The sequence below is a fragment of the Nyctereutes procyonoides genome, unplaced genomic scaffold (genome assembly GCF_905146905.1).
Source record: "Nyctereutes procyonoides isolate TBG_1078 unplaced genomic scaffold, NYPRO_anot_genome, whole genome shotgun sequence".
NCBI classification, from domain to species: Eukaryota; Metazoa; Chordata; class Mammalia; order Carnivora; family Canidae; genus Nyctereutes; species Nyctereutes procyonoides.
The window spans coordinates 58,251,050-58,269,594 of record NW_026575146.1 but is presented as its reverse complement, the minus strand read 5'-3'; the positions used below and the strand labels follow the sequence as shown (position 1 = coordinate 58,269,594).

At 41.4% G+C, this 18,545-nt stretch overlaps 1 protein-coding gene across 8 annotated transcripts in view; it reads left to right on the top strand.

Annotated features, from left to right (window-relative positions):
- The window catches only part of RFX3 (regulatory factor X3), a 288,427-nt gene that overhangs the window by 262,132 nt on the left and 7,750 nt on the right, over nucleotides 1-18,545 (top strand). For 7 of the 8 annotated variants that reach the window (XM_055309886.1, XM_055309893.1, XM_055309885.1 and 4 more), the window contains 2 exons: nucleotides 13,722-13,784; nucleotides 15,059-15,101. In XM_055309886.1, coding sequence (XP_055165861.1) covers nucleotides 13,722-13,784; nucleotides 15,059-15,101 — 106 coding nt within the window. The remainder of the gene's footprint in view (nucleotides 1-13,721; nucleotides 13,785-15,058; nucleotides 15,102-18,545) is intronic. The other variant, XM_055309892.1, reaches the window with a different exon arrangement.

Sequence of the window (18,545 nt, the reverse complement as noted above, 5' to 3'; positions counted from 1 at the left end):
TAGAAGTCACCATTACCCTCAGTTGGAGCAATTGGTTTTCAGTCATCAGTAACAACAGCAATCACAAACACAATAATAGTTCTCACTATTTATTGAGAGCCTATTACATACTTAATGAAACTAAACTCTTGATCTATCTGCTAATGGCTCTTTCTCAGTAAATGGTACCATAATTCTCAGTTGATCATGCTGGACATCTGAGCATCATCTTTTACACGCCTTTCTGACTTGACCCCTATGTCCACCCAATTAGTAAGTCTGCTCTTTCCCAAACCTCCCCTAGGGCAGTCAGTATTACCTTACGTAAGTGCAGAGTTGGTCATGTTACCCCTACTTAGACCCTATCAGTAGTAATCTGTCCTGTTACTTGAGGAACAAAATTCTTTCCTTGGTACACGAGGTCATGCTTGATCTGGCCCTGCCCGTCAGATTAACCTCAGCCTCCCTCTTCCTGTGCCATTTGTTGCAATCACAGTGGTCTTTTCTCTGTTCTTATTCACCCAGCTTTGCTCATCATTGTATTCCTGCATAAGTGGTTCTTTCTATCAGGAACTTTCTGCCCAGTTCCCCTTGCTCATTTTAACTCCTGCTTTATGTCTTAAATATCACTTCCTCAGGGGGGCCCAGTTCCTCCAAACTACCTTAGATACTTCTGTTCTCTGTGATCTGTACTTTTACTTTTCATGCTAGAACCTGCACTGTACTTAAATCACATGGTTCTTTGTATGATATGTGTAAGTAAAGATTTAATGCCCTAGAAATAATAGAGGTCATTGAGGCAGGAGAATCTCATTCTCCTGACAATTTTGTCATTTTTAATGGTATAATCTTAGGCAAATCTTGTTCACTTATGTTGAGTCTCAGACTCATCTCCAACATTAATTTATTCATTTATATAACAGATATTTCTTACACACCTACTATAAATCAAGTGCTATAATGATTGGGTTATAGTGATGAACAAAATGAATTTTGATTCTGCATTCAGAAAGCTTGCATTTTAGTCAGGGATTCATATGTACTAAATATTCACATAACTGTTGAGCTATAAAATTAGAGAAATAGGAATATTTGAAGCAGGAGGCCTTAAGCTAGCCTAGGAGGGCCAGGGAAGGCATCCCCCCAGCAGTGATGTTTGACATGAGATTGAGAGGGCAAAAGGAGTTAACTATGTGAAGTTAGAATTTGGGGGCAAGGGTTGTACGGAGATGTGCACACAGGTCCTGCCTGCATTGGAAGGGAGTGTGACCAAGGGGAACTTTCCATGGAAAATCTGAGGATCAAGCACCAGGGGGTCCAAATACACACCATCAGTAGAGAAGAGGTAGGATTGGATGAGGAAAGAAAGCCCAAAACTTCAGGTGAAGACTACACTCACATACTACTTATGTGCAGAGCACTCTTCTAAGCGCCTTATGCATATTAACAATTCAGAACAACCCTATGAATGAATACGATTATCCCTGTATAAAATAATATATATTTTACAAACCATGACTTGAGACCCAGAGCCATCAAATAGCTCGCTAAGGTCACACCACCACGAAGTTGTGAGTCAGGCCCAAACCAAGCAGCCTGACCCCAGAGTTCTTGCAATTAATCCACTGTGCTTATGACTTGCTGCAGGATAGGCTAGATGGGAGCAAGAACGGTTGGGAGTCAGACCCAAACTTGGCCAGACAGTGGTTCTGCCTTATGTGTGCTTTATTTGAGAGAGGAAGCAGACAGCCAACTAGATCCCAAAGTAAGGGGAAAGGATTTCTTTTTCAAGTGACTTAGGGACAGTTAATATATCTTCATTAATGAGAAATCAACAAATATTAACGTTGTTTACATTTTTTGTACAGGCAGGAGAGACCAATTCACGTTTTACATATAAACACAGTATACAAGTGTGCAAAACCGGTATTTTTGCATCCCCTTGCATCCCTTGTTACACTACCATATCAGTTGTTGGTATAAAGACCACCACATAACAGCACCCCCAAATGAAACAAACAGCATCCCATCCCAACACGTTTTCTTCTAAATGTCAGTCTGCTGCCACAGTAATGCTGACTAGCAAGTTATTTAAAGCACGTGCAATTCCAGAGTCTCATGATTATATTTTTTGCCTGGATGATAAAAAGGAAACAGAATTTATTTGCTGCTAAAATTATGTAATTTTTTGAACTTTAATATATATAAATATACCCAGAGACTCTCTGGGAGTGGTGAAATTTTAAAGTATGAAGAAAATAAACAAGTTGCATCTGTTTGCACACCTGTTAAATAAAAATTTCTAAAAATCAGGGCTTTTGTGTAGCCTTGACAAAAATTGAGCAGGAAACTATCATTTTATTTGAATTTTATGACTATTTGGAATCTGTTTAGAAGTTTATTTCCTTAAAATATATGTAGTCCATTAACATATTCACTGAGTCTGTAAATTTGAATGCTTCATAAAATGATTTTCTGTGATATTTTTATATTTAACTTATTAAATGTATTTAAATTCTGTCATAATTTAATTATACCTATTTAATATTACATCTAAGCCATCTATATAACCAATCTTTTGAAGTAAAAAATAGGAACCAAAAGATGCTTCAGTTCAAATATGAATATCAATACGGAAAAAATGATGTTTTAGTAGTAGTTTTTAGGGGAAAAAATGGAGAACCCTTAAGAATATACCATCAAAAGAAAAATGTCTTGAATTTATCAAAGTTGATGTACTCAAAGTAGAAAGGGAAAAAAAATCTTCAAAACCTAAAAATTGGACCAGAGCAATAATAATTCACAAGGCAAGCTTTTAGAATAAAAGTTGAGTGAAAAAGTTCCATTTGGTAGAAGTGTAATCATGGTAAATAAGCATAGATTTTTAAGGTAAAATCAAACTAATGAAAAATAAATTTCAGTGAATATTACTCTTGTGCAACCAGGGAATACACTGAAAATGTACCTGTGGAATAATAGATTTGTTATAGGATATTTTAAAACGAATGAATTGTATCTCAGGTTAAAATCACTTTGCAGAAGAAAGCCATCTTGGAACAGCAGTGGCTTAGAAAAAGTCATGAATACTTGTTGAAAGTTATACTGTTTTTTGTTCTAATAAAGCTTATTAATGTTTACTAATATTTAATTAATGGGTGTTGAGGAATTGCTTTGCAAAAAGATGTGTTAGTGTCTGCACCCCCACCCCCCACTTCACCTGCAAGGAAAACAGGTTGAAAGTTTTCCCCAAAGCAGAACTAACTACCAAGTGGTAGAAAAGTGGGTCTTGCCCCAGAGCGCCAAATGGGTTCAGTCCACGTTTTAATTTTTCACCGTGTAACTTGTTTGCCGACAGATTCAAATGGGGACTAATTTATTTCCATCTGTGCCATTCACTCCCCCAAATACATGCACACTCACCACAACATACACACCAGATGCCTAGCGGGTAAGCTTTCATTATTTTGTTCCAGGGCCTCTTTCCTCTGCATTACAGGATGCGTCTTGATCGTCCTACCACCCTTTCCCTTCCCACTTTTTGTTCTTTAGACGTCTAGAATATGCAAACTAACGGGAATATTAGTCTAAGCAAAATTGCAGTTGGAAGGCTGAATCTGCCAGGAAACAACACCACCAACAAATTACACCCTGCAGCGCCTCCGAATCCACCCACAGACCAGACCTAAGTCAAAATCATTATTTTGGGATCTGTAGTTTGCTTTTAGCTGTAAATCTGCTCCTCTACGTAAGCACAGTTCTGACACCTTGAAAATAAATGACACTAGTGACCTCCCAGAGGAGAGACACGGATGGCCCTCTCTTCCACACCTTCATCCCCAAGTTGCTAAGAACTGGCTTTGTAGAGCTCTCCCAGCTCTCCTCCTCTTTCCTGGTTTGTCTTTCTGTTCCTTTCTCTCTTTGTGTTTGAGGAAAGCACCTATTGACTCAGCTGCCTGGGGCCACAGCCTTTCACTCTGGGATCCCTGCTCATTAGCAACCTCTGCTCAGTTTCCGTTCTGCTTGCTCTGGGCTGTAACCTCTTGAGGGAATGGACTTCTGCTTATAACCTTGGTCTACACACAGTCCTCCTACAGGTGTTCAAAAAATGCTCACTCAAGAAAGGAAGTACAAAAGAATGATGGAAAGACTACCAATTTGTAGACCTTCTCATTGGATTTCACGACTGACACATTGGATTCTTTTATCAGGAAAATAAAACGAGACCAAGAAGTGCTCCTTCTCCCCAGGATGCATCAGTCAACATTTCAGAGACCTCCTCCATCAAGTTGGGCATTCAGAGGTGCTTTTTGACCAGAGATTAGTGTTCCTGAAGAGTTTGGAAGTGGGAAAAGAGTATGAAACCGTTGGAGAATTCTTAACATACTTCAAGAACTAAAATGGTCATTGGACACATCAGGAAACAAATCTCGGCACATTTTGCTTAGGAAAGAGCCCGGTGTCCCCAAACGGACAAACGGACCCAAACGGTGTCCCCAAATGCAGAGCTAACTAGGCGTAGAAGATTCTGTGGCAGAGATTAAGCGTGACAGCTCCCTCTGCTGGCCTCTGTGCTGTACTCTTATCCCGTGCCCTGCTCAGGTGGCTCTGGCTGGTCACTGTCCTGGTGGCTTTGCCTACAAAGGGATGATGATGGTGATTATGGGCTTCAGATAAAGAAATAGGTTTTGTTGGAGACCACAAGGTCCTCAATTCACAGGAGTTGTTTTCTGCTATTCATCATAAAATACACTTTCGTAAATGTGAGAGATTTTCTACAAGTATCTGGGTCAGGTGTTTTGATACTACAAGCACTTCAAACCTGATTCACACTACTTGGTATAGAGAAAACATATTTCCATGTCCCCACCCCCAAAGTCTGTCCAGTTAATAATTTCTAAAAAGAGAGAGAGAGAGGTGGTATAATTAAAATCAAGAAGTCCTCCTCTCAGGTGACTGGGTGGCTCAGTTGGTTAAGCTTCTGCCTTTGGCTCAGGTCATGATCCCAGGGTCCTGGGATCCAACCCCTACATCGGGCTCCTTGCTCAGTGGGGAGTCTGCTTCTCCCTCTGCCCCTCATGCTCTCTCTTTCTCTCTCTCTCTCTCAAATAAATCTTAAAAAAGTACTTCTCTCACATAATAAACCAATGCCAAGATTTCCTCTTAGATGACAAATGTGACCTTCGATGAAGTCTGTCTTAAGTTAGAGGCACCAGAGTTCTTTCTTTTTAACCCACGGTTTTATTCACATAAGGATATGCTTCCAGGCTGAACCCTAATATTTGCAAGGTCTGTGGTACCCGTATGTCTAAACACTTAGAAAGTTATGAGTCAAACTGTAAGTAGAATCTCTTCCATCCGCTGAGGTTGATAAAGATGTCTTGATCACAACTAAGAAGGCTGAGTTTAAAGGTAAAATTCTCAGGCTCCTCCTGGATTCCACTCAGAAAATATTGACATAGACATGGCCAGGGCAGGGCTCTCCATAGTGTGGGGCTCAGGACAGAAGCTCTTCTCAGTTTGGACTATTGGTACTCTTAAATGTTCCTGTTGTTAAAACTACTTTTTTCCATCAAAAGGAACTAAAGCTTAGTTCTTACTTCATTACCTACACTGCTTTGATTAATTTGGTTCTCATTTGGAAGACGTTTCTAGAAAATCATAATTCTCTGAAATCCCTTATGATTGAATTTTCAAGACCTTTCTCTCCACCATCTCAAACATTCAAAATAGTTGCCACTAACTAATCCTTTCGTGATTAAGTTCTTTAAAAAAAAAAAAAAAAAAAGATTTTATTTATTTATTTATTTTGAGAGAGAGCATGAGTAAAGAGGAAGGGCAGACGGAGAAGCAGACCCCCTTGCTGAGCAAGGAGCCCAGTGCAGAGCTTGATCTCAGGATCCTGGGATCATGATCTGAGCTGAAGGCACTTAACCAACTGAGCTACCCAGGTGCCCCTTGTGATTAAGTTCTAACTTCATTTAATAGAACTATCATAGGAGATTGCCCAGCTATGTAAGATTTATAAAATTCAGAACTTTACAAAGTTCAAGCTAAGTATAGAATGTTGAAAGATTAGAGTTGGGTCAGGAAGTTCCAAATCTGCATGTGAACCATCTTGCTGCTTCCATGGAGGGAAAGCTTTAAAGCTGTCTGTTCCTTCCTTCGTTGACTTCTCAGAAGAGCAGAGAGAGAAGCAACTTTTAGGGCAGGATTTACATGCTGATAGTCGCCTGAGCTCATCAGCTATTTCTCATGATGTAATCATCTCCATTCTGCTAAACACACACACACACACCATCCGTGCTTAGGACAGCCCTTCTCATGGTACTTGTGTGAGTCATTAAGTCCTTGATCAGCACATAACTGACTTCACCTTCAACCCTAGATTGAGGTCATTAACGTCAAGCCCTCAAGTCAGGGCCTAAGGAACACTTCCATTCTCTGGCAGCACACCTGGTAGCCCCACTCAACTAGAGGCATTTTATTTGACGTCACCATCTTATGGCCTCATGGTTGCATGGAATTCTGAGACTTTATTGCTAATATTTGAAAACTGAGTTTTGAAGACAGTAGGCTGTCTATTTCATTAAAAAAGGAGATCTAAGATTAGATGAGTGACATGTCTAGAATCCCATAGTGGATAGTGGTGGAGTTGTGATTCAAACCCAGGACAGGCTGGCTCCAGATCTGTTGTGGTTCCTCCTGTTCTGTGCTGCTTGTTTTCCCATCTAATACCTTTGCAACCTGGGCAAGTTACATATATCCTTATCTTAGTTTTCTAATCAACAAAATAAGCATGAGGACCATTCCTTCACAAGGCTGTTGTGAAAATAAAATTAGGTGGGTATGCAGTTAGGCATCGGTAAGTAGGTGTAGGTAGGTAGATGGAGTGGATGGGCATACCAGGTACCTGATTTTTATTCCATTTCCTTCCTACAAGGTGGGTATAGATCTGAAGCTATGTGTATAGCTATGTGTCTCAGGAGAGACTATATTTGCCTTCTATTCCAGATTATATTTTTTTGTAAAGATTTTATTTATTCATGAGATACAGAGAGAGAGAGAGAGACAGGCAGAGACACAGGCAGAGGGAGAAGTAGGCTCCACGCAGGGAGTCTGATATGGGACTCGATCCCGGGACTCCAGGATCACGCCCTGGGCCAAAGGCAGGCGCCAAACCACTGAGCCACCCAGGGATCCCTAGATTAGATTTTTAAATATTGATTTGGCACTGACAATCCAAGTAATAATGCATACAATTAGACCATCGTGTTCTTTACCATATAAAGGTGAGCTTAGAAGTTGAAATGCATAAAACATAATGTAAAAGACATGTGAAGACTTTAATAAAACTATATTGTGAGGGGGGAGAAAAGCCTGTAGACAATTTTTGAATGTTGAGTCAAATGATTCATGAAATTAACAAAGAATCCAACAGCATTCTTTGGGATGGAGCCAAAGTGGTAATCAGAGGCAAACTAATTCAATGCTTTGTAAAACACCGCCAACAAAATAGAAGACAGAAATAAGTCAATTAGGGAAAAAAAGGCAATATTAGGGAAGAAGTATAAACATAATTAGATAATCATAGCTAGACTCGTGTCAAATTTTAACTAGTAGGAATGAGTAAAGGGTCTTGTGACATGGGGAGAGAATGTATTATATATACAGTTACTATATATGTGTAATTTATTCAAGCTAAAAAGTAAAAGTCAGTCCCAAAGAGACATCTTATTCCAACTCTGAGATAAAAACCACTTCAGAAGAATTTTACAGTTATCTGCTTTTAGTGTCTATGACAGCTTAGAGATCTCTTTCCTAGAGCAAACAATTCATTGGCAAAAACTGGAAAGGTGTACACATACATCCAGAATTTCTTCCCGACGTGTATATCAAAAGTTAGCCACTGCTGGCAGAACTGGTCTGCAGTATGAGATCAGAGCACCACTTTATTCTGAATCTATGTAAAGACTACTCAAAAGAGTAGCCATCAGGTAGTGATACAAGTGGGCTTTCTGAGGTCTTTGGGGTTGCTTGTGGTATAGTTTGGTGGCACAAGTTAATCCTCATGAAATTGTCCAAAGACCAGTATACACTAAGTACCCTATCTTAGTGTATACCTTTGACGTTAGAGTTGCCATATAGGCTTCCATTTGGATGTGAGCCTTAGGGCTGTTCTGGCCCACTCCGATAGCTTTTGGTTTCCTCAATTTCAATTTCCATTTTTGTCTGGAATGACTTCCACCATATATGTTACTAACACCTTTTAGCTCTTTGATCCTGGTAAACTTTGTATATGTGTGTGTTTTCCACAAGCTTAGAGCTTGAAATGCATGCTATAAAAAAACCTTCAGACTGATAGAAAGTTGTACATCAAATTGAAGGTCTGTAAATGAAAAATGAAACACAGATATCCTGAGTGACCAATATACCATAAAAGATGAATTTATGGCTGTGTACTATCCCACCCCGCCCTGGGGAAGGACACAAAAGATAAAATTGAGGAAAGCAATTAACCGTGTTCTAATCAGCTTAATCTGGAGGGTGTGTTTCCTATAATAATAGAAAAAAATTCAAAATATCTTAGGTATGCGTGGTAAGCAATAGCGTGGGCTCCCAAAGATGTCTGTCTACATCCTAATCCCTGGAACCCATGAATATGTTAGGTTACAGATGCAGTTAAGGTTGCTAATTCATTGACCTTAAAATTAGGAGATAGATCATCCTGGAGTGTCTGGGTGGCCCCGAGGTGATCACAAAGGGTCTTTAAAAAGTGGAACACAGAGGCAGAATAGTCAGAGTGATGTAGCCAGAGACTCAGCCTGATGTTGCTGGCTCTGAGGATGGAAGCAGGCCGTAGCATGGGTGGGGGCAGCCTCAAGGAGCTGGAAAAGGAAGAAAGAAATTCTCCCTTAGAATCTGCAGAAAGAAACACAACCCTGCCGACACCTTGATTTTAGCTCAGGAAGACCCACTTTGGAATTCTGACCTCCAGCATTAAAAAATAGTAAGTCTGTGTTGTTTGAGCACAAATTGGTTTGTGCCAATTTGTGACAGCAGCCGTAGGAAACTATTACAATAGGAAAGCTAATATTGCTTTGAATAAAATCAGTTATGACTTGCGTGTTGTAGGGTCTTCTCCCAGTATATTTATTCATCCTGACTTCCTCTTCTGCTCAACATATATCTATCGCTTCTGCAATAGTGACACCACCCTGAAAACCATCTTCCCCTGAACTCCTGCATTTGCTTTTACCAGGGGGAGAACTTAGGCTGTCGGACTCTCTCCTCACATCTCCCACCATCCAATTGGAACAAGCTTCCCATTAGGGGGACTCACCCCATCTGAACGAATAGCACATGTCACCCGTGGCCTGGTCTCTTTCCTTACAACCCTCCCTGCAATCTTTTCTCACACCCCAGACATCTTCCCCGTTCACCTGCTAATTCCCACAATTATATACCAGCCTTGGTCCATCTCTGTCTATACAGGCAAGCCTCTGCAGAAAAGATGAAAACTATTCCTTCGACTGGCTTCTATCCTTGGAAGTTGACCCTAGTTTCTTTCCTTATGACCCATTGATGCTCACGTGCCTCAGGTGTGCTAGCTCTTTCTGCTTCCGTAGCCATCCTGTGCCCGGAGTCTCCACGCCTTCCTTAAAGACGAAAGCTTCCCTTCCTTCCACTGTTTGTAAGGTGGAGCAGATCTTCCAGGGTTTGCAGGTTCTTCTTCCAGCCACACTCAGCCCATCATCCATTATTCTAAGTAACATTTTATTGGCACACAGTCACACCCATTCATGTACCTATTGTCCCCAGCTATCTTTACCCGACAGTGACAGGTTGGAGTGATTGTAACAAGACTATAAAACTACAGTATTTACTGTCTGACCCTTTACTGAAAAAAGTTTGGCAACCTCTGTTCTAGACTACACTGTCATGTTTTGATGCCACCAGGTAAACCAGTTAGGCGTTCTTGTGTGTGGTGATTATAGACTTGGACAGCTAATGTCGCAATGAACAGAGAGAACGTGTGTGCCTATGTCCGCGTGTGCGTGTGATTGTATCTGTCTGCCTGTAGATCTGGATACACTGATGCGTTTTCTAGTAGGGCGCTGCTTCTAGAGGGGTTGTTTACCTGGCTGCCCAAGATGATGTGGTTATGAGGACTCCCTAACCCTCTCTCCCCAGGATGGGGTAAACTCATCCAGCAGGGAAAGTGGCCCCAAGGGTGAGGTCTTCATCCCAACCCTGAATTCTCTTTCCTTATGTCCCTGACTCCTGCCCCCCAGTATCTGCTTTGTGGGCCCCCTTGGATTCCCTCCTGCTTGCTCTCTGCACCCTGACTTCCTCTGCACTGTTTCAGTTCCCACGTATCAGAGTACTAGCATTACCTCCCTCCCTGTGAAAAATTCACTGCTCCTAGATCCAATGCACAGTGGTCTCTTAGGGGCACCTGGGGTTTGCATCTCCTGAGCAGCACCCAGCTCCTTTCATGGTGGCAGGTGGTAGACCTGGGGGCCTTTATTTTATTTATTTATTCATGAGAAACACAGAGAAGCAGAGACACAGGCAGAGGGAGAAGCAGGCTCCCTGCGGGGAGCCTGACATGGGACTGGATCCAGGACCCCAGGATCACAACCTGAGCTGACGGCAGACGCTCAACCACTGAGCCACCAGGTGCCCCAAGACCTGGGGGTCTTGTAACGAACCACTCTTGAGCGGCTTGGCCACGGGTCAAGGTTGTACCAGGGCCTCCCCTCAAGGGCCCTGCCTGTAGCTGTACTTGTTGTCCTGCCCCGTTGCCCACTGAACCCTTCCCAGTCGTTACTACTCTCCTTGCAAGGTTGTGGCCTCCCAGGCTCCCTCCACATCTATTGGTCTGCTGTTGTCCAGGAAGGTGCACATTATTAGGATCCCTCTCGGGACCCAGAGGAAATGCTTTCTGGGATAATGAGGTTTTTCTTTCTGAAACAACAGGTATGCTTCCTCTATGTTCCATTCTGTTTCTACTTCAGAACATCCCCAATTTATCTATAGAATTTTGATTCCCACCTACATCAAAAGGCCATATGCTTTCTAACCCCAGAGCACATTTTAAACCCCTTAATTTGTATTCTTCCCTCCATGTATGGAACATACACTCTCTCTCTCTCTCTCCTCCCCCCTCCCTATCTGTCTGCCTCTCTCCCTCTCCACCCCCTCTTTCTCCTCCCCCACCTTAAGTTCCTAACTCGAGAGTGCAAAATATCTGATCTCAAATCCCCTACCACCACATCTCCTGCAAATGTTAGATAAATCCATTTGTTTTTAGTGGCCATGAGATTGCATCTAAGCTCACTATCTTGCCAAATTCTTAAGTTTTTCTGAGGCTGAAATGAGGAAGCAAATTCATGCGTCTGGTAGCTAATCAGCCCTTACTATCTGTCAGGTGCCATAGTAGATTCTGGGGTATGTTTATGGGGAGGACACACAAGGCCCCGGCCCCCACAGCCCTGGCCCCAGGCCTGGGAACAAGTCAGATGTTAGAAGAGGAAACAAAGTTAAGTGTTGAATGTGGTGGCAGATGCTTTGAAGGAAATGATTACAGCTGACAGGATAGGAGATGCTTAGATAGGGCTGTCAGGAAAAGCCTGTCTGAGGAAACAATATTGAGAAAGTGATACTTGAGGTCATAATATTTGAAAGAAAGCCCAGCATACACGGAACCTTGAAAGTACTTTATGAGCTCTGAGATGCCACCTCAACAAACAACCAAACAACGGCCTCTCCAGGCCCCCGTGTGGCGAGGGAAGTTAGTTTTTCCATTTGCTGGAGCTAAAACTTGACGGTAATCTCCCTGCTTTCTCGAGAGCCGCCATTTTGTTCATCCAAATCACAGATCTCTTCCTTCTCTGTGGTTTCTGGTTCGTGCCCTTCCTTCCCGCTGCCTGGACCTGCTGCCCCTTCCCAAACCCCCGCAGCTGACTTCCCATCTGATATGCCTGTGCTTCTGCACCCTTCTCAAAGCTTGCCTCATTATTTGGTTAAACTACCTGTCCTTTGTCATATAACCAACTTGTGATGCTCACCTTCAGAAAGAGGGAACATTTCCAGATTAACTGACTGGAATTGGCAGGCACAATGGCTGGCGCATAGTTGGCTCCCAATAGATGATTGAATAATAAGTGAATTGAACGGATGCTCCTCGTTTTAGCCAATCTGTAAGGAGTAAAGTGGTTTTTTTTTCTGAATCCCATGTGTATTCTTTTCCTCCACATGTAAAATACATATACATATAAAATACATATAAATACATATAAAAACCTTTACCTTTTCTATTGGATATCAAAACCTTACCTCTTATTCACAAGAGTTTTATTTTAAATCTACTCTCTCTACTTGCTGTACATGTGCAACTTTGTTACTGATCCCAGAGACACCTAGAGGCATTGATGGGTCTCTGGGATTGCTTGTACAGAGTCCAGCCCAGCAGGGGCCACAGGCACAAAGCATTTAGTATGCAAATATCTATTTACTCATGATAATAGCTACCATTGAAATGTTGATTGTTGTGGGGGGGGGTTTTAGAGGGAGGGGTTTGTTTCGTTTTTTTTTGTTTTTAGCATCCTGAATAATCAAATGTATTCTTTGGAATGAAGCAGGAACGTTTAGTGGAAAATCTTTGTATTAAGGAAGTTGCCATATTTCGGTTGAATAGCAGCCAAAAACAGTTTCTTTTGAAGAAAATTTCCCAGTATGTCCTGAGTTTGGTTTTAGCCACTTTGTGTGATATTATTGATTACTAATGGCAGTAATACTTTAGTTTCAACCTTTTGAGATTTTTCAGAAACAAATGGAATGTTCGCTTTTTCTAGGTTTAGAGGCAAATGCTTAAAGCTCATCACTGCCAACTTGTTTCCAGAATTGGATCCTAAGTGTTATTATAGTATTCATTTAAAAGAAACATAAATTCACTGTGTTGCATCAATTAGAAATCACTTAGAATCCTTCAGCTTCAGGCATTCTTTCTTTATAAACTATTTTAATAATACCAAAAATGGATAAAGCGTCCCCTTGATTTTTTGTTGTTGTTTATATTCTTTAATTCAAGAATTTTTGCATAATTTCAGCTGTGCTTTTTATTTAGATTAACACAAGGTTCTGACCCATGGAATCAGGAAGAACTTCAGAACAACAGTTCAGTATTTATGATTTTATATTTGTTGCCCAATGGAAGGTAACTACAGAGTAATGGGACAGTTTAAAAAAAAAAAATTCTAAGAGTTATGGACCCGAAAGGCCCTTGTCCCCTTGAATCACCTGGGAAGGCTACATGTTTATCTCGGTCATGCTGCCATAGCTTAAAATGTTGTGGCATGCCTCTTCTTAAACTGCCCCCGAACTGCTGAGAAATAATGGGGTAAAATGACATACTATTTTGAATATCCTGAATTGTGGCAGAGGTGAATTACATTTTGATGAGTCATCAGACATTGTTCCAGGACCAAGGGCAATCGATATAACTTGGAGTGTTATTTGCAGTCACAACTGAATATAAAATAACAAAATGGGCTTTCTGGAGTGATACATAAACTAACTCTTGAAATTAATTGTTAAAGAGGAATTCCAGATCCTTGGACCTTGGAATGTATGTCTAAGCTCCCAAGGGGTAGCTATTTTGAAGAACAATACATGTGTAGGTTAAAAAAAAAAAATGTGTTACATGTTTGCAAAATAAGATCAGTTTTATTACTTTGTAGACATACCTTGTAGATGAAAAAAAAACTCCTATCATGGAACTCTTTATAAGCAAACTTCTGAATGTAAGTAGAATTTCTGCCTCACCCTTTCTAAGCCTCTAGAGAAACCCAAATTTCTATAATGAGTTATTCTGAATCCTCAGCTTTACAGAAGTAATGTTCTCCATTTAAAAAGTGGGTGCTTTTACATCACCTTTTTCTGATCCACTTGGTTACCTCTGCTATTCCCTTTTTTTTAAGAGTGTCCGTGGGTGCTTTTACATCACCTTTCTCTGATCCACTGGGTTACCTCTGCTATTCCCTTTTTTTAAGAGTATCCGTCTTTGTTCACTCTGAGACTCTTAAAGCCTATTTCCTCATGATAAAAATATCATTAAGCTTTTGAACCAAGATAGAAAACAAAATCAAAGCTGAAGGTTATTAATTGCTTCCTATTGTTTTAAATTCCTTATTGTTGCATCAGTAACAAGCAGATGCCTTTCTTTTTAAAAATAGGATCTTGGTATCTTAGTAAATAACAACATCAAATTACGAGACAAGAAATCTCAAAGATTTTCTAAAAAAATAAATACTCTGAACTTTGGGGTTCCCCGCTACATTTTTCATTTCTACTAGTGAAAGCTTTAAACAGAGAATTCAGCCAGGCGGCTGGACCAAGTCCCTGTCACGTTGCACCCTAAGGGGGTCTTTTAGGCCGCCCATGGGTGGTGGAGCTGACATGTCCTGCTTCATCAAATTTCCACATTTATCCCACCACATCCAACTTCCCTCTAAGCCAGCCAGGCCCCCATCTCTTCACTGCTAAGTTGAAATAATAATAATAATAAAGTAAAGTGGAGGGATCCCTGGGTGGCGCAGCGGTTTGGCGCCTGCCTTTGGCCCGGGGCGCGATCCTGGAGACCCAGGATCGGATCCCACGTCGGGCTCCCGGTGCATGGAGCCTGCTTCTCCCTCTGCCTGTGTCTCTGCCTCTCTCTCTCATTCTGTGTGACTATCATAAATAAATAAAAATTAAAAAAAAAAAAAACACTAAAAAAAGAAGTTTTTTAAAAAAAAAAAAAAAAAAAAAAAAAAATAAAGTAAAGTGGAGCGCAGAAGGCAGAGAAAATTGTTATTCTCTGCAAGGAGGCCAAGACAGCTAAATTGTGACACAATTTAAACTGTTCAAATTCGACAAGTTTGATTGGAAAATTGAGTGACCCCAGGTAGTTAGAGATCAAAAAGGTCACTGGTTTACAGTCTTAAAAAGTCCTACTTGTGTTTTTGCCACGGACTGTTAGAATATGATTTTATTCTACGTGGTAGTAACTGTTGCCCAAATGACTATTGTTTTACAGTTTGGTGATTTAAATGCTGTGTCTCCTGGAAATCTGGATAAAGGTAAGAAGTGAAAATGTACATTTTTAAGGGCTTCTTTGAGAAATCCCTGTAGAGGAAAATGTGGTGTGTGCCTACAATTCCCTTATTCTATAGAAATGGCATAGAACCCTACAGAGATATGACAGTTTTGTCTCTCTGAGTCCTCATTGTTTATTGCTCCATTTCTGTGCCTTCTTTATGGGAGGGATATTAAATGCAAGAATTGAATTTGAATATAGTTGGCAAACCCTGCGCGACTCTTGCCTACATGTCATTACAGGTAGCAAGAAATTATTTCTGACTGTCGCCAGAGTCCTGGTGAGAAGTGATAAAATTTTATTGAAGGTCCACTCGGCAGCAGGAAAGATTTCTCAACCTTGCCCCTTCTCAGTAATTCATACTTTTCACTGGAAAGACAAGTCAAGAGATAGCAAGGAAGCTTACCGTAAAAAGCAAGATCAGCAGTGGGGACAGATGCAAAGGATCACAAGCGGAGTTCTTAGATTTTTAAAGCCCACGTGGCCACTCAGCATGTCTCTTGAAAGAACTCAGGATCTATGGGACCACACGGGCTCTGGGGAAATAAGGTTGGGATCAAGCATGTGCAAATGACAACAATCCTAATGAAAATACCAGCTCAGGTTAAAAAAAAAAAAGAAGAAGAAGTAAAATGTAAAATATGTAATAAACAAATAATACAGAAAGTATAGACCTTTCTTCAAAAACGGAAAAAAAACAAAAGAAAAAAACAAAAAGTAAAGATAATCCTGAGGTTTTAAGGAACTGAGTTCTGGAGGGAAGGACAGAAAGCCCAGACTGGGGAAAACTGCACAATTAGTCCTAGGACAGAACAGAGCTAGCTGGGGAGCAGGCAGGAGTAAGGGCTTGAGGGATCCGTACGTGAAAGGCAGTGATGATGTCCAGAGCCTCCTGCGCCAGGGTACTTGGGGCAGCATCCTGGCCTCCTGAGTGGTGGAACACGCGAACGTGGGGGCCAAAGTCCTTAAGGAATCCAGTCAGTCTCACTCCCAAGTTAAACTCCTCTCTGGCCAGAGGAGCAAGTGGCAATTCCTGTTTCAGGAATAGGCATAAGAACCAAACAGAAAGATACACACTCTCTGTAATTAACCCAGTGACAGTCTGGAAGGTGAATCGATGACACTGGTGTGTAAGGAAGGTGAGAGTTGAAACCCATGGCCAACATAAAGCAACCCTGCTGACGCGCTGACCAAGGCCTGGTGGCCCATGCTTGAGGGTCTCACCCCTGTGCATAGGGTGTGGCAGGAGCCTTGTACTTGGACCACTGCATGGCCACCCATCTTGTTTTGTAAAGTGCTGGACCAAAACGAAGTCTTTAGTAAGGTCCAGCCAGTAGCACCTCGTTTTAGTTTCTGTATACCAAATTTCTATAACCTTGAGGATGTTTCTAGGAGATGTCTTCGAGTCTTTAGGAGAGCATGAAATGTCTATGGAATTGCATTAATTTGCCCTTAGAAGTGGAGAGAGGGCTTGCTTTTTTGTGGATTGCTTTCTAGCCTCTCCATTGGAGCCCCATCACCCACGAGTGGACCCGAAGAGAAGTGGCTTTGGAGTACTTAGGTTTCTTCAGCCTATTATCCCATTGCTATCTCTACCCACGGCATGGTAGATGAAAGGACTCTCTCCACTCTCTTAGCTCGCCTGCCTGCTTGAAATGATTTTTTTCCTTTCAGTGCCACCTGTTCTATTATTTTGACACTATTTATCAGGCACAGAAAAGTTGGTGGAGAGGGAGCTGTGAAGCAATGTGATTTATCCTCACCTTGGAGTGGCCCTGCTGGTCCCATTCACCCCCAGATCCGGTACTTCTTAAGATGCGGCCAAACTGGCATAGTCAGGGCCTGAGGCTTGGTTTGAATGTGAAATCTTCAAGTGTTCTTGTGGGCTTTTTCCACAGAATGAGAATTTTCTTTTTTTTTTCCCTGATAATGAAAATTTTTTAGCTCTATATAAAAATTTCAAATAATACAGAGATTTAGAAATTATAACAAGTAAATCTTCATAGTCACAACTCTAGGGGATGACCACCAGGAAAAATTTAGAGAGGATTTTTCCAGGTTTTTTTCTTCTTGTTTCTATATAAGCAAATACAAAAACAGACCTGAAATGTGTCATACAAATGTGTTTCGATTATACTGTCTTCGTGAAGCAAATGTCTACAAAACATATCTTTTCCCCTGTAGCCAACATTCCCTTTGAACATGCTCTTCCTGACAAACCCTGTTATTATAAAGTCCATTTTCCAGAGGCAAAAAGGTAACAGGGTAAAGTCGATGAGCCTCATCTAAGAGCACTTCTGTGTTTACCTCTCAGTAATGCGTTATGCCCTTTCTGGTCAATAAATCTAATCTTGATCTTTTAAATTACACATACCACTTTTCAGGAGATCCTCTCCTAGCAACTGCATGCTGCACAACCTGTGCAACTGTATGTGGAGGCCCTGTTCTTCCTCATCTCGTGTCTCTGGAACCAGCTTTGCCCCAATAATAAGATAATGATAATAAGAGAAGAAAACTCAAGGGGCCCATATATTAGCAGGGACTTTTGCTGTAGGTGACTGATGGGGATGTGTTCTCTACACTCTCCTGAGGAGAACCTTCCATTGTAGTAAGGTTAGGTGTGAGTGTTTTCTCTCTCTACTGTACTTTGGAATTTTAACAGTACATGCTGGAAAAAACCTAAATGTTAGCCCATTATAATGATGTCTAAGTTAATATAAAATGTATTAAAATTTGGAGGTGACAACAACTATTTAATACATTTAATTTCCACAAATGAATACCGGCTATTAACAGTATCAGAGTTGCTAAGAATGGAAATCCAGTGTGCATTTTTAATCTGATACTACTGCCTCAGTCACTTAGTTATTTTAAGATTTGTATTTATTTATTCATGAGAGACACAGAGAGGGAGGCAGAGACATAGGCCGAGGGATAAGTAGGCTCCCTATGGAGAGCCCATGCAGGACTCAATCCCAGGACCCCAGGATCATGCCCTGAGCCAAAGGCAGGCACTCAACCACTGAGCCACCCAGGAGCCCCAGCCCCAGTGTGTGTGTGTGTGTGTGTGTGTGTGTGTGTGTGTATAAATTAAATATTTTATTTATTTATTTGATAAAGAGAGCCAGAGAGCACAAGTGGGGGGAATGGCAGAGGGAGAGGGAGAAGCAGACTCCCCGATGAGCGGGGAGCCCCACTTGGGACTCCATCCCAGGACCCTGAGATCATGGCCTGAGCTGAAGGCAGATGCTTCACTAGCTAAGCCACCCAGGTGCCCCTTAGTCTATTTTTAAGGGCCCATATAATATTGTCATCTATAACATTGAAGGGCACCAAAAAGTCTCTACAGCAACCCTTCCTTATCCATGCTGTAGTTATTTTGCGAATGAACGCATGTGTCCGCTGCATTCACATGGGCACAGGTGAA